The following is a 25,000-nucleotide window of genomic DNA, read 5'->3' on the forward strand; positions in this document are numbered from 1 at the left end:
CTGAAGGTAAACAAGCTTGACGAGACTTAACCACCGTACACACAGACCTCCAGCACGGCCCGCTGCCATAAGGGACCACCGCTTTGATATGCATCCAGAAGCTTTTTAGGGTTGTCTGTTCTTGTTTTTGCAAACTGAACTGGTGTTTGTGTTTTGAGATGTTAAGCTATAAAAACAAGCTATTGTTTTGGAATGAATGTCTGTTCAAGTGTGGGGGATGTAGAGATCTTTATTTGGATTCTGGAACCTTCTGAGATTGTTTACGATGTGAGATGTGCTGTGAAGGTCTACCAGGGCCACACACTGGAGAAGACCTACCTGGGGGAGGACTTCTTCTGGGCCATCAACCCCACCGCCGGAGACTACGTGCTCTTCAAGTTCGACAGGCCTGTCAGTGTCGAGAGGTAAGGAAGGAGAGAGACCTGAGTCTGTGGGTGTGGGTGTGGGTGTGGGTGTGGGTGTGGGTGTGAGGAGAGGCAGGATACAAGACATACACGTACATGATCACTGTTCCCCTCAGTGATGTGGGGCCAGCTTCAGCCTGCCTGTCTCCAGAGACCAGGGTGTACTAATGAGAGGTCTAAAATAGAACTCTAAACCTGCTTCTCACTCCCTGTTGAGAGGGAAGGAGAACGAGGGGGGAGGGGGGGAGGGGGGGAGGGAAGGAGGGAAGGAGGGAGGGAGGGAGGGAGGGAGGGAGGGAGGGAAGGGATAGGGAAGGCGGTTTGGCAAAAGAAAAAAGAGGTAGAAAGAGTGATGAAGTGAAGAGTCTAGAAACAGACCAAAAAAGAACTGATGACATGGATGAGGAGAGATGGAAAGAAATTAAATGTGTGCGCAGTCAGGTGTGCAGGGAGCAGATATGAGTCAGATATGACGTCTGGCATGACGTCTGGCTCGGCACTCCAGCTAGCTGTGGTCTTATGCCAGTGCAGAACACGGCCAATGGGCTTCACAGCACAGATAGCTCAAGCACTGAGTCAGACACAGTGTTGATTTTGGCACCCTTTTAATTTTTTTTGTCTATTCTTAGACAGTTTGAGTAAAACAGCGTTTGTCATTTGAATAATGATTTAGTCCAAATGACGAAGACTCTGGACCGTTTGAGTCTTTTTAAGGTCATTTCATTTTAGTCACAACATGTGTTGCCTTATCCACCTCCCCTCCTCTCTCCTCCCCCCCCTCATCTCTCCTCCTCTCCTGTCCTTTCTCCTCTCCTCTCCTCTCCTCTCCCCTCTCCTCTCCTCTCCCCTCTCCTCTCCTCCCCTCCCCTCCTCTGTTCTCTCCTCTCCTCTCCCCTCCCCCCCTCCTCTCTCCTCCCCTCCTCTCCTTTCCTCTCTCCTACCCTCCTCTACTTCATAGTATACAAAAATCACTGACTTCCATGTGTGCAAACATATAGCTTGTTCTACTAACATATTCTTCTGCATTCCTATCGCTTCTCACCCAGACAGACAAATGATCAGAATAAAGACTCCGCAGCAGATTAACAGTTCCACCCCTGGACATGACACATAAAGTGCAGTTGGCCTAATCAATGCAAAAACAACCTCTGCATTGAAGAGCCTCAGCAAGGCACTTAACGCAGATCCGCTGATATCGATCGCAAAATCGCTGCTTGCTTACTTTACCAAAGTTGATCTGTAGATCAGTGATACGCGCAGTATCTAACTGTCTGAGATCTGGTCGTGTTTTCCTCAGTCAGTTCGTGGGTGCAAAAGCTTTCTTCTCCCGTGGAAACCTTTCATTCAGTCTTGTTTGAATAGACATAAGTAGACCCTTTTTCTAGCCTGGTAATTTCTGATATTAATTTTCCAGCAATAAAAACATTGCCACGTCGCGACTCATATCAGACTCATATCAGATCCCTGTAGAACAAGACAGTCAGACACACAAAGGCGTGGCAGGAAAGGCAGAGACAATGATTGAGTGAAAGATAAAGAGAGGGGGAATGGGAGAGAGAAAGAGGCTGACTCATTGTCCGACCCCAGCCCCATCACTCTGTTCTCTCTGTTCTGTAACCTCCCAGTCCCAACTGGATTGCACCAATTAGACTGTAAAGACTGTCAGGGTCTCTATGTACCGATGTGGGATAAGATTTCATTAGCAGCTTAAGTGGAGGTCTATTTGAAGGACTTCTTTGCGCGTGTGTGTGTGTGTGTGTGTGTGTGTGTGCATGTGTGTGTGTGTGTGTGTGTGTGTGTGTGTGTGTCATTCTCACTCTGTCAGCCTGTGGCCTCAGGCCTGCTTTTAGGATTTGCTTCCAGGGACGTAAAAGTTTCTTTATAAAACAACATAGCAGGCTGTGTGCCTTTCTGTGTGTCAGCACGGTGTGAACTTGCATATTCATGACTTTGTCCCGGGACGTGAATATGCATTAAGAGGTCTGCTTTGATTGGCAGGTTCCTGTTCCGCAGCGGGAACCAGGAACACCCTGGGGACAGGATTCAGAACACCACTGTGGAGATACTGCCCTTCTCTGTGAGGCTACACACACATACACACACACACACACACACACACACGCACACACACACGTACACACACACACACGTACACACACACATACACACACACACACACACATACACACACACACACACACACACACACTACACACACACACTACACACACATCACTGCACAGGATTGTGTGTAAATAGAATCAGTTCTGACTCATGAAGTCTACCTCGCTCATTGATTGGTTATTGACGGGATCATGAGCACAGCCTGCTCCAATCAATGACACTGCCAGAGGCGTAGTGTCGACACTGAGTAACACCATGTCCTCCACCTGATTCTGTGTGTGTGTGTCGTAGGAAACCGGAGTGCAGACCAAAGAGAAGTACAAGCGAACTGAAGACCGCTTCTACAGAATCGGTGAGGGGACTGGAGCACTGAGACACACACACACACTCACACACACACACACACCGATCAGATGACATACTTACACTTTCACTGCCCCAGACCAATGCATCATACACAAACAGCCTGTCAATGTCCCTCATATCACATCTTTTGTCTCCCTCTCTCAGCCATTCTTCTCTTTTTTTCTCTCTCCAGTTCTTCAGCATAAGAATGTAATCCATTCTCTGTCTCTCCTCCGCTTGTCTGCAGGTCAGTTTGAGAAGGGTGTGGCCGAGGGGGCGGTAGATCCCGCCTTTAACCCGGTGGTGGCGCTGCGGCTCTTTGTCCTCAAAGACTCTGCCGTCTGGGCCATCGTCAGCGAGGTCAGCCAATCTCACACACACACACACACACACACACACACACACATACACACACACACACACACACACACACACACACACTGTCTACCTGCGTTCCTGTCCATTTAACTGGCCTATGAATGCCTCTGTCCAATCACAATTGTGTTTCTATTTGTGTTTCTATCCAATCATATGCTGTTTCCCCTGCCTCACTGCAGATCCACATAAAACGGACCGCAGGCTAACAGACTGTGGGGGTCCACATCAATCAGGGACCCGGGGGGGGCTCAGAGACTCTAGACTGACTGTGGGCCGTCTGGTGCCTAGAAACCAGCAGCGACATCACCGCACCAGAGCTGCTCTCCGTGTCCAGTCTGAGGAACGCTTGCTCTCTCTCTCTCTTTCTCCCTCCCCCTCTGCTTCCTCTTCTCTTCCTCGCACTGTCTCTCCTCTCTCTCTCTCTCTTCTCTCTCCCTTCATTTCTATCTCCAACTCTCTCTTGCCCTCGTGTCATGTTGAGTGAATGTGAATACTACTGTACAAAGAAACGACGGAAAAGACCGGAAGGACCTTTGTTTGTGTACTGAAGAAGCCTGCTCTTCTACTCTGACTGTTTGGCCCTCCGGATGCTCGAGACCACACAGAGACAACACACAGGGGTCGAGACACACATCATCTGATTCCAGGAGTTTACTGACATCTAGAGACTTGCTCTTGTACGTGCTCTCCCTGGCCATCCCGCTCCTTTGCGCTCTGTCTCCCCCTCTGGCCAGCTGGGGCAGTGCACTGTTGCTGGGCTATGGTAGAACCCCCTGCTGGTGAAGATGTTCACATCGCTCATGGACCAGATCCAAACCAGTTGTTTTCTGTTCAGTTCCACAGGGTTGTGTACTAAAGCTAAAACAGCAGGTATATAGACAAATGAGTTTGTCGGTCATTCAGATAGTGGTATCTACTGTCGCTTCCCCCCCCACTCCCCCCAATTACGAATATTGAGGGATTATGACAAAAGCTAAAGCTTCCCCGTCTTTAAAGTGGCAGCTCTGCCAAACCTTCTCATGAAGATACTCCAGGTGTAAGTTGCCCCTAGGCATAGATCTAGGATCATGTTTACCCTTCCCAACTCCCAAACATAAGAGGAAGAGGGAATGAAAAACTGCCCTGAGATCAATGTTTGGGGCAATTTCATCCTACTCCATGAAGAATATTGCAGATTGAAGGAAACCATATCTATCTCACAACGTCCTGCCTGACAGGATGTCAGGCGTTTGACCTCTAGTGTCCTTTAATGGTAATCCAATCAGACATTGCCTTGACTTCGTTCACCTGAAGGGATATATTGATAATATTGTTTTACGACAATGACGATCTATGAAGGTGACTTAATTTATTTGAAATAAATCTTTAATTTGTACAAGAGGTAAATCTTTTATTTTTTATTCTGTGAAGAGTTTATGCTAAAGTTGGAGTCAGTGTTTGTGCGCGTGTTCTTTTATTGTCTGAAACTGAATTGTTGTTTTCACACAGCTGTTGGATGTCCGTGTTATTGTGTCCGCTGGTTCAGGCAGAGCTTGACTCTAACCTGCCGGTCAAGACCCAAGCAGGCATCACTTCTTTCCACTAGAAAGAGCAGAAACCTGATCCCAGACCTGTCCAATAAGTACATTAACTACTACTGTTGCTACCCCTGGTTTAAGTAGTGCTGGATGGAACTTGTTCAAAACCCATGTGCCTTAGCTCAGGTCCTACCTGGGTTTGGAGTGGAATTGACTCAGCGGCACTATTCTGATGTGTTCACTACTCCCTCCTCTCTACCCCTGTTGAGACACCCTTGGAGATTGGAAATGTAGGGAAGCGATATTGTGGGAAGTACATATTGCCTACTAGGTGGCTAGGTGTGGTGGGAAGTGATGGCCTCGTTGTTTAAACCTTTCCAGTCCTTTGAGTTGTGTGATGGGGAATCAACAAGGGGGTGAGATATAGAATTGGAACTCAGCCCTGCACTGTTATGAAAGCCCTGTGTCATTCTGAGGCACCTCACCCTACAATGTGGTGTGTGATTAGTTTGATTAAAAGACAGCTTCACAGGATTGGTTCTTCAGCACCAAATGTACAGTGATGGTCCCTGTTTACAGGCAGCAATGGGGGGGGGGGGGGATTTTTAGATTTATTTTTTTACATTTCACTCAATTTTAATTTCCTGTTAGGAAGCTGAACCTGAATACCGGACGATCAAACGAAACTTTGAAGGAGAAAGTTGCACTGTTTTATAACATCTTAACTTTTTGATGTCGCGTTTAGTTTTATTTCCCCGCTGTGCTTCCATTTTCAGTCTCCAAAGGACTTGTCATGTTAAATTTCTCAGTGAGTTCTACCCCATGTGAAGTCCATTCAGAGACTGCTTGTTATTGGACAGGATATTTTGACTACTGTACTTTTGTATTATGTGCCATTTCTTAGCATCAAGCTGTGTGCAGGCAGCCAGACTTACATTGAAGTGGCATCTCGCCCTCTCTGATTGTAAATATACTGAAAAGCAATTTAGCATTGTCCATTCATCCTACCAAGTCATTGATGCCTCACTTCATGATAAATCCAAACTGTTTTCCATGAAGAAATGTTTGTTATACAGTGAGGGGTTGTATGAAAGATAAATGTTTCTGTCGAAATTGTATCCCATATGTGAAAGGATTGTGAGTGGTTTGAGCAGGGGTGCCTCATAAATGTTTATTATTTATTGCTTGAATAATAGATAGGCCACTATAAATAGAGGAACTCAACTGTGGGTGGAGCTGGCCCCTCCCCTTTGGCCCCCATGTCAAACTTCTGGTAGCGTTTCAATAGTCTAAAGTGGCTTCTTCTCCTTGTCTGACTTCATCTGCACTGTATTTGACAGCTTGTGGTTGTGGTGGTTATGGTTTCACATAGGTGCAGGTGTGGTATATTACAAGAGGAGACCATGGGACTATTGAGGTGCACCCCTCCATCACAGGGTGTGACATGGACTATAGGGGGAAACATGAACATTTGATATCTCAGTAGTCTAATGGGTTCCTATCCTTCACTCTTGTGCCCCACACGTAAAAGCTACTACTGTAAATGGGGCCAACTAGCGGGCTTACCACTGAAAGTGACAAGAAAAGGAAACGTTTAGACCACCCTTGCCTGGTGCCCATCCCCATCCATTCATGTGCCTTCATCACGTGCATACGTATGTCTGCCTCTGATGATTTTGACAAGAATTTACATGGATATTGTTGAAATAAATTGAAATTGTTGATCCAAGTCATGTTCATCTCTTATGCCTTGGTTTCATTATTTCTCATCGTCACTCAGTCACTCACGTGATAACTGGATAATGACTCCTCGTTAGATTCACATCTTCAGAGTAGATCATGCTGAAAGGTTGCTACTTTTCCGCAGGTCAGAGTTTTCTGTCATCTCGGAACACAGAATCTGATGTCTCGATTTTAAATAGTCTGATTTGAAAAGAATGTTTATGTGTTAGATCAGCGTCAGGTATGCTCTCTAGTGACCTCTAGTGGTAGATGTGAAAAATGGCACACAGACAGTTTCGATGGAAAAACTACAGACTCCATGGTGCCTCGTAGGCTACGAACACTTCCGTGTTCCCGTGATACCCTGCACATCAAACATGGTGGCTTGCACAACAACATTTGACATACTTGACTCAGTCAAATACATACTCGTGTAAATGGGATGGTGTCATTAAGTTGAAAACTGCCTTCGATGTGAATTCAACACGATGCCTAAATACTACGAGGAGAAAGAGGAGGACCACAGAGCATGCGCTGGCGTTAGGGAAGACTTCAAGGCATGTCTCCTTCAACACGATTGCGTTGTAAAGGTAGGCTATGATGTTGCTAAAGTCTTTCAGAGCTGCCAAGTCTCACGCAATCACCGCGAGACTCACGCATTTCAACCAGTTCTCACGCTCTCACGCCGCATCTCTATTTCTCACGGCGAGAAATAACAATTAACCATATTTGTGCTTACTGATGTCAATGACAATGTGATGATGCGGGCTTGTGAGCTTGATCTGGAACGTTCCCGAGTAGTACACTACAGTCGTAATTCTGGTGCTGGTTCAGCTTGTTATTATTACTGACACATTACATTTCCTCTGTAGTGCCTCAGTCAGAAATGACTTTAATGCATGTTAGTATTAGTACACTACCGGTAAATAATACATTTGGATTGGACATGGCAAGTTCATTAGTCATTTGGTGATGTGCCATATCCATAATATGTTTTCCGAAGCCATAACTAGCCATCTTATGTCCCCGCAGGAAGGGAAGCTGCCCAGTCAGTGTCTGAAGGAAGGCCACTGTAGAGCACTGCAGACCTCCTTCTTCGAGTGCAAGAGATCCATGGTACATTTACCACTGACCACTGATTTATTGCTGCCTAAGGTTCCAGAGGAGGCTTAAATCGGAGGACTTGCTCATTGCAATGCGTGGAATGGAATTAGTAATGGTATCAACCATTCCTTATTCCATTCATTAGAATGAGCCCGTCCTCCGATTTCTACCTCCACCAGCCTCCCCTGACATAAACAATAACAATGTTCATACTAGGGATGGACGGTTTCCAATTATTGAAACCGAAAAACCGTCAGAGAGTAAAACCGCGGTTTTCCGGTTAACCGAAAAATACAGTAAAAAAAAAAAAAAAAAAAAAAAAAGTGCACATTTTTTTTTTTTTAAAAGAGCGCCAATTTCAAATAATTGAGCCCTACTGCTACAATACACTCATGTTGAACACCATTAAAACAACGTAAGCACAGTCGCAACACATTTAGGCTACTTAGTTTCACAAATATAAGTGGAAAGGCAGACTTTTGTAAGCTACACCATACATGAAAACACATGAACACTTAACACACCAGCTCCGCTGATCCATGGTGCACGCCTGCACGGAAGATCATCTCTTGGAACAGCGTCTTCATTGAATGAACTGCTTTCTCAATATCTTGGTTCTTAGACAAAGTTTCAGCTGCTGCTCAATGTATTTAAATATTTGAATACTGCTCAATAATCACTGAAATATTAGACTTAGAATTATGCAGTGAACATACTTAAAGCTTTTCATAAAAACCACATGCGCGAGACTGACTCGTCCTGAACTGTCGTAAGTCAATCAACAAAGAATGCCCCATCAAAATAAAAGTGCCCATGGTAGAGCTGTCAAAATAGAGCTTTCAAAATAAATGTACTAATACAGATAGAGATAAATACAGAACTACCTTTGCGTCACTAAGTGACCGCGTATCTTCTTAGACATGCGTTCTGTCATCACTTTCAGTAGCGCCTTCACACACAGTGGCGCTGTGCACAAACACTATTGATCCGTACCGTATAGCTCTTGTTTTATTATATTGTGGTTTAGTAAATACTGCACTTGGAGTTACATTCAATGCATGATTTGTGCTATAGAACATAAATAAAGTTTGATTGATTGATTGATATCAAATCAAATCACATTTTATTTCTATAGCGCATTTCTCACAAAAGTGACCCAATGCGCTTTACAGAGAGCAGCGAAAATGATCTTATTAAATGTAAGCGAGTAATTGTAAAAAACCTTTCCTATCTACCAATAACTGAAGGCAACTATCTTTCCCATAGAGTGATTCGTTACCCTTAAATATAATCCCAATTAGATATTAATCCTCAGTTATTCTTCACAACTGACCAAACCTCTCACTCATTGCGCGGCAGATTCAGACTATATCATTGTTATTTTCACACACGACAAACATGTGACATGTTCCAGTTTTATTCTTATTCTATTTTATTCTTCCAAAAAAAAAAAAAAAAAAAAAAAAAAAAAAAACGGTTTCAGACGGTTTTGATAAAAAACCGTTTCTATTTTTATAAACCCCGGTTTTCGGTTTAACCGAAAAACCGTCCATCCCTAGTTCATACTACATTACACTATGATACTGCAGTATTATAGCTATGAATATTTTAGAATGGAGACTCCATTCCACTATTGTCTAGGTTTGTTAGTCCTATAGTTTATCAACATTGTTGGGAAACTCTTGTTTGTGACATCAAACTCATCTTTACAGTTGGATACAAGGTCCAGGTTCCGAGGAAGGAAAGGGTACTGATGGACCGGCGTGGGACTCTGGTGTGCTGGCCTGACTGATAACATGTGGCAGATCAGTAATTGTAAATAGTCGGAACATGATTTAATTGAAAGGGCACAGTGTGGAGATATTCTATGAACAGATGCCTGTCAAACATAGTTTGAACTTCCTTTCTCCTGCCATGTTGGATGGATCAATCGATGCCATGATACTGAAATGAGAGGACATAAACATCTCAAATGCAGCAGTGTGAAGATAACCTTCCTTGCTAAATTGTATGTGTTTAAATGCAGAGTGTAATAAATGAATTACTAAACAGACTGACTGTGTCTGCTTCACAAACTCACATCAAATGACTTCAATGAATTTGAGTACATTTATTATTAGTTTGTGTTTTTATTGAAATGTTATCACAGCATGACTATCAACATCATCGAATTGACAGTATAAATATCTAGTGTTATTCCTACAGACCTTAGTGAGAACAGCTTTACTGTGTGAGTGGTTACCTTTCTGGCCTCAATGTTGGCATGGTTACCGTGTTACAAAGTCAACTTTTAGCATGCTATGACTATACAGGGTTCCCACGGGTCCTTGAAATCCTTGAAAGTTTGTGAATTTGAGAAAAAAAAATCAAGGTCTCTCTAAATTTTAAGAATATATATTCAAAACATTTTTACTTAGCTCGTCAACTAGTAAAGAAGTCTCTGTGTTGCTTAACTTATATTTCACAATATATTGTTTTGCTATGGTAGAGAAGGAAAGAGACCATCTAGTGTTCACACATTCAAGCCTCTCTTTTTAATTGTTGTCTATGAGCGATAGTTCCTATTGTATAAATTCTCATCTAGATCTGTCTCAAACTATCCCGTGTTGGGTCCTTGAATTTGAGGGAATTGAGTCTTGAAAGTCCTTGAAAGGTGCTTGAATTTGATGTTTCAGAAGGTGTGGGATCCTTGCATATAGGTCATACCCTGTTACACATTGAAGAATCTTCTTGATTGGTAAAATGATTGGTAAAATGATGGAATGGATCAATCTATTGAGGATTCGTGATCTTAAATGCGTTGTGTCATCTCAGGATAGATTAGGTGTGCAGCATACACGATTTGACAAGGAATAGAACTATTCAACACGGGTCGGAATGAGTACTAAAAGATTTATTAAGACAACAGCAAACTAGCTTCGTCAGCAGAGTACCAGCATTCGACATTCGACATCATTGTGAAATACAGACTGGTTTAAATACTTTTCATGTTATCTCAGATGTTACGTTTGTGAATGAGCTCACCATCCCTGGCGCCTACCACCCCCCAAGGTCTTAAGATAACAACCCGGAATCTGTCTATTTGTGGCGTCATTGCTAACCGTGAAGATCAGGCTGACCTGGAAGAAGCAGAATGTGTGTGGGTATGTGTTATGTGTGTGTCTGAGCGACATGAGAATAGAGTGTATATGTATGTGTATGTGTGTGTGTGAATGACATAAGCATATATGTTTCTAGACAATCCCATCAAGATCTAACAACATATACCAGTACTACAGTACTGACATAGCAATGTATATGAAATGTATTTACTTCAGTGCCATAAAAAGGTAGAGGTAGCCTTCAATGGTAATTCAACTTCAATTTGCTATATTCAGTAAAACCCCATTTCTTGAGCTTCGACATTTCATTCAAAGATTAGAACACATGAACACATCTACATACGTTCCTCCTAACTAGGTGAGCGCCCGTTATGAAGATCAGCTATGTAATTAACTCTGCAGGAGCGGCTGCTGTAGTGTCATTCAGGATGGATCAGGGACAGACAGACAGACAGGTCATTGGTCATGGTCTCTCGGCGAGCTCACAGCAACGCGGTCACTTCAGGGCCTCCATCATCATCTGCTTAAACCTCTCCATGTCCACCTTCTTCATGATGGCGGCCTTGTGAGTCTTCTTCAGGATGTCCAGGTTGTCTAGAACCATCATGCCCCGGGTGTGTGTACCCGTCAGCTCCACGCTCACGGCCACGAGGTCGCTCTCGATTACGAACGTGTCGTCGATGGCCGCCGCCATGGCGTAAGAGTCACACGACACAAAGCCCAAGCCGCCGACTATCTCCTTCTTGATGCGCTCGCTGAAGCACGCCTCGATGCTGTGGCGGAAGATACGGGTCATGAAGCGGGCCTTCTCCGTGTCCTGGGCCAGCCAGGCGTCACAGAACTCCTGTCAGAACCACAAACCAGAAATACAAACAATGAGATACCTTGGCTGCGTTTGTAAATTTGCTCTGAGTGCGCCGGAGCGCACACTGGGTGCAAACGTCATAAAGGGACCAAGTCATTTGATTGGGCAAGAGGCATTCCATGAGTTCTGATCAGATTTCCAGAGCGAATTTACGAACGCAGCCCTTATATCAGTGGCATGTGTAGCCGTAACAAACTATTGGAAATGTGTTCAATTTCACTATTGCCTACATTTTTTAAAGGTATACTACAGTATGCACTCGTATGCACGTGTATTCTGACGACTGAGGCAGTTCCTGCGTGTTTCCTATGCTTCTGTTACTGTGTGAAGTGAGTATTGGGATACCCTACCCATGGCAGCTTGCTGTAGCAGGTGAACTCCCAGCAGGCTAGGTAGGTGGGACACAGGAAGTCATTCAGTACGATGTAAGCTGCTTCGGGATCGGCGGCAAAGTTGAACTCGCCACACATCGTGGTGTTTCCTCGAGCTGGGGACACGTATACATACACGTAAATAAAATGCAAACATACGCAAATCGACATATCTGTATTTGTTTATCTAGGTTTTGGTTTATTTCATAGGGTCAACTTGGAGTGACATTATAGGCGTGAGAGAGATGAGTAGGAAGGACTTACATTCTGTGTTGCCTCCCATGATGTAGAGGCCTTTGAGTTTACTGGGGAGGGAGGGGTCCATTCGTACCGCCAGGGCTAGGTTAGTGAGGGGGGCCGTGGCTACCAAAGACACCTGGAAAAACAGGATGAATGTCTCCAACACTGACAGGGAACACTGAGCCGCTGACTAGCCATAACCTGTCCAATGCTAGCTGTCTGCTCGATGGCTATGCCCAGTAGGGAATATAGCACATAGCATGTAGAGGCCACTGCCTATGCTTCTCCCTCACCTCTCCAGCGTGCTCGTTGATGATCCTGATCATGGCAGATACTGCCCCCTCCTGCTGGACCATCTCCAGCCCCGGGGCCTGGGGGTCCGGAGCATCCCCTAGCCCATCCTGCCCATGGAAGTGTCCCGCGTCTATCGTGTTCCCGAGGAGGGGCTTAGCAGTACCCCGGAACACGGGAATCTAGAACACAGAACACAAGAGGTCAGAACCCCCCAACGTGACCCAGCCAGGACTCCAGAACACAGGATGGATTCATATAAATGGAACATACAGTTTATTTGAGGAGAGGTGAAATCATTATATAATTATCATCATTATCATTGTTGTTCATAAAACATCTTAGTGACTAACCGCACATTATTAAGTTGTTTTACTGTTCACTTCATTTCTTTCCCAGAAGTCCAAAACAATGAGTCAGAACCAGGAGGCTCTTGTCTCTCTTTCCTAAACTCTTGTCTTGTCTGTCTGTCTGTAGCTGTAATAGCTGTAATAGAGTTGGCTATCATGTACAATCATGGGTTGCTTGACCCAGCCTGTAAAGCCCCGTCTCCAGCCAATCATGTGAATGTGGGAACAGCAGCACATTGTTAGAGAGGAAAACAGAGAATCACCAGACAAGATACGCATCATGGAATCGCTTCTTCTATCTGTATAAATGTTTGCGTATGTCTGTCAATAAAACAACAAAATTAAAAAAGGAAAAAAAACTATTTCATCAGCTGTGATAGTTTTGGTCCACACTGCCCTTCCCTGTGTGGAACAATAACAGATGTACACAGCCACAACAACAACAACAACAACAACAACAAGCTACCTCCAGTCTGCCGCAAGCTTGGAGCACACGCAGTGTGTTCTTGCACACATTCTCCACACTGGTGTTGCCATGGACACACGTGATGCCCAGGATATCCACGTTGGGGGTGGCCAGCGCCAACATGATGGCCTGAGCATCGTCTACGCCACAGTCCACATCCACCAGCAGCTTCTTCCTCCCCATACTGGACCCTGGACCACAGACACACACGGTTAGTTACACATTAACCCTGGGGGTCACCTGCAGTGATAATGCCGAGCTGTCTTCATTCATTTACTCAATGCAAGACAATGAACAAACTGACTCCACAGATTTGGGACACCAGCCGATTTGTGACTGGGAAATACACATTGTAGACTCAACTTAATCTACTGGAACAGTAGGCTACCCACAGATATATATATATACAGTGTGTATAGCCATATAAAGAGTAACGCATCTTTAATTTATATGTCTCTGGCATTGTAATGGGGCTGCTGTGCTCCAGGTAAAGTCTGTGTGAATAACAGTGATTTGTTAGTAGCCTACATTATTCGTATTACAGAGTTGTACCTATAAAATCAATTAATTGAAGTTAAAAGTGCGTGCAAGCCAGAGTTGTTACCTGTAGTTGAGTGCAACAGGCTTGGACTGAGTCGATAAGGCCAAACTGGTACTCCTTGGCCAGACTGGGACTTGTGAACGTTACATGCGGCTGTGAACCTTTGAGCACTGAGAGGGTTGAGAAAGAGGGAGGAGTCATGTCAGTGATTATGAATTAAAGGCGGAGCCAGCTTGGGTGAATATTGCATACAAAATGTAATTGACAGGCTGGGGCTTAACAATTGCTACCTGGTGCCTCTTATGCCCCCCCCCCCCCACACACACACACAGAAGCACACCACATGCATGCATACACTTGCTGTCCAACTCCTGAGCAACATAATTCTGAATGTATATTTTGAGTGTATAATCTTTCTTATCTTCCTTAAATGTAATTTATATAATTTTATCTTTTTAAATTATCTTTTGATATTATATTCTACATGTCTTCTTGCACCCTTGCAACCTTCTTGCACCCTCTTGCACCCCAGCAGAAGTATTGTCAGAATCAGAATCGGAAGATCAAGGTTCAGATTTTCAGAATCGGTTCTTTTGTTGACTGCCCCAAGAAAGAGGACAGATGTTCTCTATTGCACAAGTGGTATATTTATTGAATATCACACGTGTAGTACAGAGTTGCACCTTAACCTGAGACGGTCTCAGAATAAGGTGGTCTTCTTCAGATTACAATACATTATATACAACAGTTCAGACCAAGTAATTTGATTGGACAAGAGGCATTCCATGAGTGCTGATATACATTATAACAGCACTGGGACTTTTAACTATAGGTATCACTCCGAAAAGACCGTTTAATACAAAGTAGCTCGCCTGCAGATGTTTGTGTTCAGGTTACTAGGCAACAGTCCAGTTGCGGAACTATTTTTTCTTGACGGAGCCAAAATAAATGATTAAATAAACAAACAAATAATAATCTGTTGTCACTTATTACTGTTAACTAATAAATTGCGCTGTAGAACTGTTGTATAAAATCTTAATCACAAGACACACAGAGTTCTTCCCCTTTTGGCCAATATGATGTAAGAGCTGAATGGCCTATTATAATGTTCTAACACTATGAATGGAGTGTTGTCTTGTGTTATATTAGACGTGAGAGTCTTTTTTATCGGTTCTTACAACTCCTGGATTCATGGTCACCAGACAGTTCCCAGACAGTAGCTGACAATATGGGTCGTATGTGTTCTTAGGATACAATACTGATAATGTGCATATTAAAACAGGAAAAACTGATATGATATGTAACATCATGAAAAAAGCAGCTGGTGCTGGAGAATGGACAATAGGACCTTTGAAAAAGATATATCCTAACAGTATCTCACACGATTGGACTTGTATTACCGGAGTAACAAACAAACAAACAAACAAACAAACAAACAAACATATTGTGTCTTGTAGAGGAGACAAGCGTGTGTAACAGTGTATTATTATTGAAACTGTGTAACACAATGCAAGTATTACACAACATGTGTACAACAACGTTCAACGACCAGTGGCTTTATATAACCTGTCTATCCATGTCCACAGCTACACGTGCAACAAGCACCAGACGCTGACCTACTGTTTGCACACCGTAACTAAACTATCATAAAACGAATATGATCAGTAGCACTTTGAGGATGCACAGTAGGGATTTATTAAACGCTACTAGTTGTGCACCACCTGACTTTGTGTAAATAGCATCAACTTCCGAATAAACCGCCACAGAAGCTGTAGACCAGTGTTGGGGAAGCTACTCTGAAAATCGTGACGTTAGAATTATAAGGTTCTATCTCCATTTTTGTCAAAATTGAGTTGTTTACATAATCTGATCCATTAGGTGTTTATTAAGGCCTGTGTGGTGTTATTTTTAAAATGTTGACATTTTTGAGTTAGTAATTCATAAAATACAAAGGTTCCATCTCACAAAACATGAGATGAAATGAGATAAAAACGTTGACGCTCAATATACTCTGAACGACCCTAAACGGAGATAGAACCTTATCATTCTAAGCTCACGAAATATCGGGGTTAACCTAGTTCAACTAATAGTTGAGCTCCACGTCCTGGACCTGCTCCTCAACGCTGACGAAGACTGATAAAGCTTGCTTTCGCTTACCTCAGCGTACTAAATAAAAGAACGGACTTCAGTGGACCTTCAGGGCGTGTTGTGCAGACTCTTAATACCGCGCATAGGAGTTTCATTGAACCTGCAAACGCACATTAAAACACTGCTGCTTGTCTTTTCCGTTCGGAAGCCAGATCGAAGTAGTGTAGTTAGAAGCCTAATCCTCAAACGCACACAGCGGCCAAGTGTGTGGAAAGCCGACAGTTTGGCGAAGGCAGATTCGCTATATTGAACGCGCAGAACTCGAACTGCAACCTTAATGAATCATGTGTGCGCTGTGCACCAATGTTGCAAAAAATATATCTTATCAATATTTTAAAGGTTACAACATCAATAGTGCATCTCTCTCGCTCTTTCCCTTTTCGGTTATACTTTTCCCTCTGTTATAATATGTCATGACTATGTAGGCATTTATGCTATTCACGGGAGTTATTCTAAGGGCAGTATTTGTTTTGATATGTGCTATAGAACACTTGATTCAATAAACCAGTGAAGCCTTTGGGTAATAGATTTTAGAGAGGTAGAGACAGAGAGTCATGGGAAAGAGAGATGAAAAGACTAAGAGTAGTGTGACCGAGGGCAAAGGGAGCTGTGTGTGTGTGTGAGAGAGAGACGAGACAGAAAGGGAAAACTATGATTTCTACGACATTTTAAGGAGAACCAAGAGTGTGATGGCTGACAGATCTGACCCAGGAGGCAGGGACACTTGTACAGCTGTCATTTTAATAGATGACGTCACAGAGGGAAGCAGAGGAGCAGCACATACAGTAAAGCGTGTACCTTTAGACATGGCCTACCTGAAAGTGTGTGGTTCTATCAGCTCAATGCATTTAAAGAAAGTTTACATTTTATTTTTAGAGGAAATAAAATGGATAAAACGTCATCAGCATCAAGGATATTAAGCAAAATAAACATTTGAAATGTAGTTTAAATAAAAATCCATTATCTCTGTAAACGTTGTACAATTATACGTAAACATGAGAACAGAAGCCCAGTGAGGTGATTACGTTACAACAACACAAACACGTTGCATTTGACTGTACATTTTAAACAGGCTTATATGCAGTGCAAAAGTGCCTTCTAAAGTACAATAATATGTGAGGGTCTACATGCATTCAAAAGTAAGACAGTCTTTTTCGCTCCGTATGTTGAATACACAAACAATTTGACATATCCTGTCCCACTTTTAACAACAATGTCCCTAAGTGCAGACACTCCAGAGTCTCATTTATCTATAGATCAAACCCAGAAAGATGTCTACCACGATCTTGGACCCTTTTATGAACAGTATCCTATGAGCAGATTAAGTGATGGTGGCGAGTGCAATAATTCGATACTAACCTGTTCCTATCCAGTTCAATAAAACCTACAAGCTTGTTGACAGACACACAACAGGACTACGGCTACTACTGTATGTTTGGAGGAATGCAGATCGAAATTCCAGATCTGGAATGGAGTGAAGTCATCCATACATACTACGTGCTGTGCGTTCGGTGACAAGATGATGATTTACACTCATAAATAATAATAAATAAATCTATTTGTGTGGAGATAAGAGCCACCGTTCATCCAGTTAGTGATTGACATCACAAGCCATGATTTCCATAATCACTTTATGAAATGAAACCCAAGATGGAGAGACAATGGAAATAACAGAGGTCATAGGCTTGGCTTAGACCCTTAAAAGAAACCAAAAAGAATAACATGATGATTCTAGATGATTCTAGAGTGACTCTCAATGGGTGACACAGCAGGTCCAGCACAACGCCACACAATCTGGAACCTGGGACTGAAAGGGCAGATTATCCTCCTGAATGCCTTCATCAGTACACCTCATGAAACCTGAAATAGGACGTACGTAAACACTCGCTCTGTAGAGGGTCATCCAAGGAGGTACCTCCCCCGAGGCTTTCACACAACATCCTGCTACTACAGGGCTTCTCCGTGGCTCTTAAACAAACACACACATGTCTAGGTTTATCATGTCACAGAGTGAAGTTAAAGGTTGCTGGATGATTGAGTTGTGCTGTGGATATACGCTTGACACCGGAACTATGTCACTGGTGCAGGCTGATGAAGTGCGAGCACAGCCATTCCTGCGTTGTGTTTGCCTGTGTGGTGTTTTTTTTCATGACATAGCAAACACTGTGATTCTAATTGCAAAAAGGGAGAAAACTGCTATGAAATAATCTAACGTACCACTGAAACTTCAACATGACCCTATGAACAGTAACTAAATAAAGGGCGGCTACTTTTGCGTTGTTGTTGTTGTTGTTGTTGTTTTCTTTTTGTGTTGTTATTGTTGTTAACCTCCCTTCTATTGGCTTCGTTTCCGGGCCGACAGTCTAACCAATCAGGTCTCTACTTTCCCGTAGGTTCCCTCTGGGGGGCGGTACTGCTTGGGGAAGGCCTTCAGCTGGAGGGAGTTAAAGGCGTATTTGCGACATCCCACGTTCTTCATGGTGTTCTCTCTCCTGCAACCCTCACTGTATGTGTATGTGTGTGTGTGTGTGTGTGTGTGGAGTGGGGGGGGGGTGAGGGGAGGGGGGGGAGAGGAGAAGGGAGGGTAGGGGGAGAGGCAGAAATAGGGAGATGGTTACCACAACAAACATTGACAGTAACTATTTTCCTTCACAATAATTAAATTTCACTTTCAGCAAACTCTGAAAAAGTTTCCCCCCCTGCTGTTTCTGTACGACGGTAGGCACTACATTTGTATAAAAAATAAAAAAGAAAGAAAGAAAGAAAGAGTTGGAAGGCGGTCTGACCTGCGCATGCAGTCCAGGGCCTGGGAGAAGACCTGGGGGGCCATGGCGTGCTCCTGCTGGAGGATCAGACACTGCTCCAGGGTCAGGGACATGGCCGTGCGGTCCTTAGCACTCTTACAGCTGGTGAAACGCACGCCGTTCAGACGCCGACACGCCTGTAAATGGAGGAGAGAGAAGAGGAGGGGGTGAGGAGAGGTGAGGAGAGGAGAGAGGTGAGGAGAGGTGAGGAGAGGAGAGGAGGGGGTGAGGAGAGGTGAGGAGAGGAGAGAGGAGAGGAGGGGGTGAGGAGAGGTGAGGAGAGGAGAGAGGAGAGGAGGAGGTGAGGAGAGGTGAGGAGAGGAGAGGAGAGAGGAGGGGGTGAGGAGAGGTGAGGAGAGAGGAGAGGAGGAGGTGAGGAGAGGAGAGGAGAGAGGAGGGGGTGAGGAGAGGTGAGGTGAGGAGAGGAGAGAGGAGAGGAGGAGGTGAGGAGAGGTGAGGAGAGGAGAGGAGAGAGGAGGGGGTGAGGAGAGGTGAGGTGAGGAGAGGAGAGAGGAGAGGAGGGGGTGAGGAGAGGAGAGGTGAGGAGAGGAGAGGAGAGGAGGGGGTGAGGAGAGGAGAGAGGTGAGGAGAGAGGAGAGAAAGGGATGAGGAGAGGTGAGGAGAGGAGAGAGGAGAGGAGGGGGTGAGGAGAGGAGAGAAGAGAGGAGAGAAAGGGGTGAGGAGAGGTGAGAAGAGGAGAGAGGAGAGAAAGGGATGAGGAGAGGTGAGGAGAGGAGAGAGGAGGGGGTGACGAGAGGTGAGGAGAGGAGAGAGGAGGGGGTGACGAGAGGTGAGGAGAGGAAAGGAGAGGAGAGAGAAAGAAAGAAAGAAAGAAAGAAAGAAAGAGGGCATGGGTATACTGTTGTACACCCAGGGTGAGAGAGAGAGGTTGTCGACCTATAGGAGAGAGGGTCTCTACCTCGGCGGCCTGCCATAGGATCTCCACGTTTTTGCTCTTCTTGGCGTTTATATTCTGACCCAACGCCTTCAGCAGCTCAGGTACACTGGTCTTACTGTGGGAGTGAGGGAGGCCTGGAGGAAGAGATAGAGAGGGGGGGGAGAGAGAGAGAGAGAGGGAGGGGGGGAGAGGGAGAGAGAGAGAGAGAGAGGGGGGGGGAGGGAGGGAGAGAGAGAGAGGGGGGGAGAGAGAAAGAGAGGGAGGAGGGGGAGAGGGAGAGAGAGAGAGAGAGGGGGGGAGGGAGGGAGAGGGAGAGGGAGAGAGAGAGAGAGGGGGAGAGGGAGAGAGAGAGAGAGAGAGAGAGGGGGGGAGGGAGGGAGAGAGAGGGGGGGAGAGAGAGAGAGAGGAGGGGGAGAGGGAGAGAGAGAGAGAGGGGGGGAGGGAGAGAGAGAGAGGGGGGGAGAGGGGGAGGGAGAGAGAGAGAGGGGGGAGAGGGAGAGAGAGAGTGGGGGAGAGAAGGAGAGAGATAGGGGAGGGAGAGGAAGAGAGAGGGGGGAGAGAGAGAGAGAGAGGGGGGAGAGGGAGATAGAGAGAGAGAGCAGGGGGAAGAGGGAGATAGAGAGAGAGGGTGGGGGGAGAGAGAGAGAGAGAGGGGGGGAGGGAGAGAGAGAGAGGGGGGGGAGGGAGGGAGAGAGAGAGGGGGGGGAGGGAGGGAGAGAGAGAGGGGGGGAGGGAGGGAGAGAGAGAGAGTGGGGGGAGAGAGAGAGAGAGGGGGGGGAGGGAGGGAGAGAGAGGGGGGGAGGGAGGGAGAGAGAGAGGGGGGGGAGAGAGAGAGAGGGAGGAGGGGGAGAGGGAGAGAGAGTGGGGGGAGAGGGAGAGAGAGAGAGGGGGGGAGGGAGAGAGAGAGAGGGGGGGAGGGAGGGAGAGGGAGAGGGGGGGGAAGAGGGAGATAGAGAGAGAGGGGGGGAGGGGGAGAGAGAGATAGAGAGCGAGAGAGGGGGGGTGGTAGAGAGAGAGAGAGAGAGAGAGATACAGTAAGGGGGAGAAACAGTGAGTCACTGCACTAACGTGAATTTCTGAGACCAGTGAAGATCAAGGTTCAGATGGTTATGATGAGGTTAAAGGTTAGTGGCCAAGGGTGACTCACAGTCCTCTGGCAAGACCTCTTTAAACTGGTCATAGTAGGAGCTGAGGCGCGCTATGCTCTCCATGTTAATCACCTCCTGAAGGGTCGTGTCTCCAAACCTACACACACACACACACACGATAAGACACTTATTTAATTTATAGGTTAGGGTTAAGTTATTTTTTCTGAGTGGGGCAGTCCCACTCATATCTTTCATTTGATAGACAGATACAGTAGAGATTTAGACAGGAAGCATGGGTGAGAGAGAGAGGAGGGATGACATGTCCGTGTCGGGAATCGAACCGGGAACCCTGCGTCTACATGGTCAACGCTTAACCCGCTACACCACCTAAGCGCCCCGATAAGACACTTTTAACATTCTATTATTGTCTAGTGATTATCACGTGTGCACCAGGCGAGGCAGGAGGTGGAGGCAGAAATCGGAGGACGGGATCACTGTGATGCATGATGGGATTCCGCATTCCTCATTCCATTCCTTGCATAACAGCGAGCCCCGTCCTCCGATTTCTACCTCCCCCGGCCTCCGTTTCCATGGTTACCCACCTCCTGACGACCCCCTGATTCTCCGCTGCGCTGCTCCCTCCTCCTCCTCCTTCGTCTCACTCACCCCATCCCCACTGCTCCTCTTTCATCCCTCTGTTTCATCATAACACTTCCTACTCTTTTTCTGCCGACCGTACTCTCTCTCTCTTTCACTCCTCCTCCCTTTTCTTCCTCCGCCAATCCGTTGATCCCTTGAGGATCTGGTAAAGCCTCTTCCTCCTCTCCTCTGATTGGCTCACTTCTCTGCGAGGGTCTGTTGCTCGTTAATTCCCACGTTGAACATCACAGGCTGCACCCGGAGCAGCATCCCGTTCTGGATCTCCCGCGGCAACGTGTCGAACATCGCCCCCGGCAACGGCACCCTGACGTTGAAGCCGTTCCTGTTCCCCGTGATGACCGGCAGCATGTCGGGGCCGAAGCCAGAGGTTGCCTGGGTAACCTTAAAGGTGACGTTCCTTAAATCCAGCACACCCACGCTCATGTCCTCCAGCATGGCCAACTCCTCCCCTTTAAGAGAGAGTGGAATATGGGATCAGATAAACACACCACCCACACATTGGTAAACACTTTCTCTATGATTAATAAGGGTGAAAAGAGCACCCATGATGTACACGTAGGCACACATCGAACACACACACACACACACACACACACACACACACACTCACTCACACTCACACACACACACACACACACACACACACACACACGTTACCGTAGGTGCTGAGCAGGCCCTCATACTGCACCAGCAGGCCGATGGTATGGAGCTGCCTGAGGAAGCCGTTGTCACGGAGACAGTTCCTCAGTTTGATAACGAACCCACAGATCAGAGCTGAGAGCTACAACCACAACCACCAGGTCGTCAGTACAACCACCTACACAACACTCTAACTGCTGTACGCCCCTCACAGAAAAACCATCTACATTCATTATCATATAACTGTATATACAGTGGGGGAAATAAGTATTGAACACATCTGGTTGCGAAGGTCTTGAGACAGCTCTTTGCCTTTACCCATCATTAGATGTTTGTTGTGTGGCACCTTGGTAACACCAAAGTCTGGTGCAAATTTCACTTGAATAGGCTCATTGGAAATACATTTACTGGACAAAATGTTGACGTGTTTAATACTTATTTCCCCCACTGTATCTGTATATATGTTACGGTACATGTGGGAAAACTAGGGTTAGGGTTAGGTGCTAGGTGCTAGGGTTAGGGTTAGGGTTAGGGTTAGGGGTAGGGGTAGGGTTAGGGTTAGACATGCCAGAATGTACCAAGTTGACGTTTTATGCTGCCATGTCCCCGGAAATGCAGACATAAACCGTTTTCCATGTACCGTAACATATATATTTTTTTTTTTCAAGTTATGTTTTTGTTTGATTTCTTTCCACAACTCACAGTCTGGCAGAACACCACGTCCCTCCGGTACTGGAGGGTGAGGCCCAGGGCGATGGTGGGGGCGCTGTCCTGCATCAGCAGGAAGATCATGGACTTCTTAGCCTTGTCACTCATCAGAGACGCACACTCAGACAGAGTGGTGAGGAGGGGGTACAGAGCCTCGCTCCATTCAGCTGGAGAGACAGGAGACACACACACACACACACACACACACACACAGGTAAACAGACAAACACGTGCGCACACAGACACGTACATACAACGCACAAATAGACAGACAGACATACGCACACGCACACACACGCACACAGACATGTACACACGACGCACAAATAGACAGACAGACATACGCACACGCACACACACACACACACACAGACATGCACACACGCACAAATAGACAGACAGACATACGCACACACGCACACAGACATGTACACGCGCACAAATAGACAGACGCATGCACAGACGCACATACGCACACACACACACTGCTCTTACCTGGGGAGGGCTTTTCTGCCCCTGGGCTGCTATCTAGAGGGGAGAGAAGGTTACAACATGTTTCTATTAGACTAACCCTCATCCTACTCGAAATTCTGATTCATCCACACGCTCAGGGGTTCTAACAGAACGGGTCAGAGTGTAGAAGTGGTGGTGAACCTACAGCGCTGTCTGTCAGGGTGGGATTGGCATGCAGCGGTCAGGTGACAGAATGATGCTGGTGATGATGATGACAATGACGATGATGATGAGTTCTCCTCTTTGCATCCAGGGTGTATCCAGAAAGCCTGCTGGTTACCATGGATACCTCATGGGATTCACACATTATTCACTTTTATCCGCTGACCGACCCCTACATTCATGCAGTATATCAATCGATCAATACATCCACTTCATATATGCGACATGTGTCATTTGAATCAGTTGATTAAAAGTACATTTTACTGTACAGGTAATCATTTTATAGATTTGGTGAGGCTGCATTCTCATTTTATGCGGAATGCACCTGTGGAAGGCAACCTCAGCACATTATGTTCAAGTCAAGACTAAAAACCCATCTTTTTAATATTGCCTTGAAATGACTACATAATTAAATTATGATTATATAATGATTGGAGCACTTTGAGCTGCCACGTTTGCAGGAAAAGTGCTTTACAAATAAAAGTTCTACTTCTTCTTCTGCTTCTTCTTCTTATTATTATTACATGAGTACTGGTACCTTTCTTAGTGGCGCCGCCCTCCTGGCCGGCAACCAGGAAGACGTCCTCGCAGCTGCTATCGCTCTGTATCGTGTCCCTCTGGAGCAGCCTGTCCACCCGCTGGATCACACACTCTAGACTCTTATCGACGTTCAACCACACCTTGTCCTATTGGATGGGGGATGTTGGGGGATGTTGGGATCAGATATAGGAGGGACAGGGGAGGGGTGACCTTCACCAAAATAGCACCCACAACTTCCCATGTCACACATGCACGACACCAAACAAACACTCCTTCTGAAGTCCGACATAAAGCATTCGAAAGCATTCGACGCACTGCTGGCCAGGGGGAGGAGGGAGAGAGAGAGAGACAGAGAGACAGAGGGAGAGAGAGAGAGAGAGAGACAGAGAGAGAGAGAGAGACAGAGAGAGACAGAGAGAGAGAGAGAGAGAGAGAGACAGAGAGAGAGAGAGAGAGAGACAGACAGAGAGAGACAGAGAGAGAGAGAGAGAGAGAGAGAAAAGACACAACATAGTCTACAAGACAGAGACACACACACACACACCCTCACACGCCCCCTTACCCAATCCTCTTCGTGCCAGTCGGCCTGCAGGGAGGAGCGTTTGCCTCCCCCCCCCCACCTGTCTCCCATGGCGGGGGCCGCATGGCGCGAGGGGGAGACGGAGGAGCGGGAGGGGGAGACGACGGGGGGGGCCCGCGAGGGGGAGATGGAGTGGCGCGAGGGCGAGGGGGAGGTGGCGTGATGACGGGAGGGGGAGCGGGAGGGAGACTGGGAGGAGGGGGAGAGGGAGGAGCAGGGGGAGGGAGAGCCCTGCGGCGGGCACTCCGGGCGGGCGGCCGCCAGGGACAAGATGGCGGAGGACAGGAGCTTGGAGTCACACACCGTCACCAGCTGACGCGTCTGGGGACGGGGGAGAGAGAGGGACAACGATATAAGAGGAGGAGAGGGGGGGAGAAACAGAGAGGAGAAGGAGAGCAGGAGAGGGAGTAGGAGAGGGGGTTAGTTATGTAATAACAAATG

At 46.1% G+C, this 25,000-nt stretch overlaps 4 protein-coding genes across 5 annotated transcripts in view; 2 read left to right on the forward strand and 2 right to left on the reverse strand.

The window, feature by feature from the left end:
• Window positions 1–3,714, forward strand: part of mgat4a (alpha-1,3-mannosyl-glycoprotein 4-beta-N-acetylglucosaminyltransferase A) — a gene marked incomplete at its 5' end in the record, with an annotated part of 28,612 nt that extends 24,898 nt beyond the window's left edge. Inside the window, 6 exons of the mRNA XM_080535558.1 lie at window positions 1–6; window positions 286–404; window positions 2,403–2,481; window positions 2,820–2,880; window positions 3,121–3,233; window positions 3,431–3,714. The exon at window positions 1–6 is cut by the window's left edge and continues 69 nt beyond it. Coding sequence (XP_080391684.1) covers window positions 1–6; window positions 286–404; window positions 2,403–2,481; window positions 2,820–2,880; window positions 3,121–3,233; window positions 3,431–3,457 — 405 coding nt within the window. The 3' untranslated portion in view covers window positions 3,458–3,714. The remainder of the gene's footprint in view (window positions 7–285; window positions 405–2,402; window positions 2,482–2,819; window positions 2,881–3,120; window positions 3,234–3,430) is intronic.
• The window catches only part of LOC308161513 (inosine-uridine preferring nucleoside hydrolase), a 101,862-nt gene extending 85,788 nt beyond the window's left edge, over window positions 1–16,074 (reverse strand). Inside the window, exons 1-7 of one of the 2 annotated variants that reach the window (XR_013937539.1) lie at window positions 15,977–16,074; window positions 13,883–13,989; window positions 13,279–13,469; window positions 12,465–12,644; window positions 12,196–12,307; window positions 11,911–12,047; window positions 10,834–11,539 (exon numbers count right to left, since the gene is read on the reverse strand). Coding sequence is in view for 1 of the 2 variants with exons in the window: in XM_080535534.1 (XP_080391660.1) it covers window positions 11,192–11,539; window positions 11,911–12,047; window positions 12,196–12,307; window positions 12,465–12,644; window positions 13,279–13,469; window positions 13,883–13,989; window positions 15,977–16,062 (1,161 nt within the window). In the remaining variant the exon portion in view is untranslated. Of the gene's footprint in view, window positions 1–10,520; window positions 11,540–11,910; window positions 12,048–12,195; window positions 12,308–12,464; window positions 12,645–13,278; window positions 13,470–13,882; window positions 13,990–15,976 lie in introns of those variants that run through there. The other variant, XM_080535534.1, reaches the window with a different exon arrangement.
• On the forward strand, window positions 6,869–9,638 carry coa5 (cytochrome C oxidase assembly factor 5). The gene is made up of 3 exons (XM_080536166.1): window positions 6,869–7,080; window positions 7,523–7,606; window positions 9,307–9,638. The coding sequence occupies exons 1-3, from the start codon at window positions 6,979–6,981 to the stop codon at window positions 9,346–9,348; spliced, it is 228 nt and encodes a 75-aa protein (XP_080392292.1). The 5' UTR covers window positions 6,869–6,978; the 3' UTR covers window positions 9,349–9,638.
• Window positions 16,075–18,338: 2,264 nt separating the features above from the next.
• inpp4aa (inositol polyphosphate-4-phosphatase type I Aa) overlaps window positions 18,339–25,000 on the reverse strand; it is a gene marked incomplete at both ends in the record, with an annotated part of 12,863 nt that continues 6,201 nt past the window's right edge. The window contains 10 exons of the mRNA XM_080536126.1: window positions 18,339–18,471; window positions 18,754–18,908; window positions 19,691–19,803; window positions 20,817–20,914; window positions 21,599–21,861; window positions 22,070–22,198; window positions 22,759–22,931; window positions 23,260–23,292; window positions 23,978–24,125; window positions 24,542–24,880. Coding sequence (XP_080392252.1) covers window positions 18,339–18,471; window positions 18,754–18,908; window positions 19,691–19,803; window positions 20,817–20,914; window positions 21,599–21,861; window positions 22,070–22,198; window positions 22,759–22,931; window positions 23,260–23,292; window positions 23,978–24,125; window positions 24,542–24,880 — 1,584 coding nt within the window. The remainder of the gene's footprint in view (window positions 18,472–18,753; window positions 18,909–19,690; window positions 19,804–20,816; window positions 20,915–21,598; window positions 21,862–22,069; window positions 22,199–22,758; window positions 22,932–23,259; window positions 23,293–23,977; window positions 24,126–24,541; window positions 24,881–25,000) is intronic.

This window comes from Nansenia antarctica (assembly GCF_963989245.1).
Source record: "Nansenia antarctica genome assembly, chromosome: 7".
In the NCBI taxonomy this organism is placed as follows: domain Eukaryota; kingdom Metazoa; phylum Chordata; class Actinopteri; order Argentiniformes; family Microstomatidae; genus Nansenia; species Nansenia antarctica.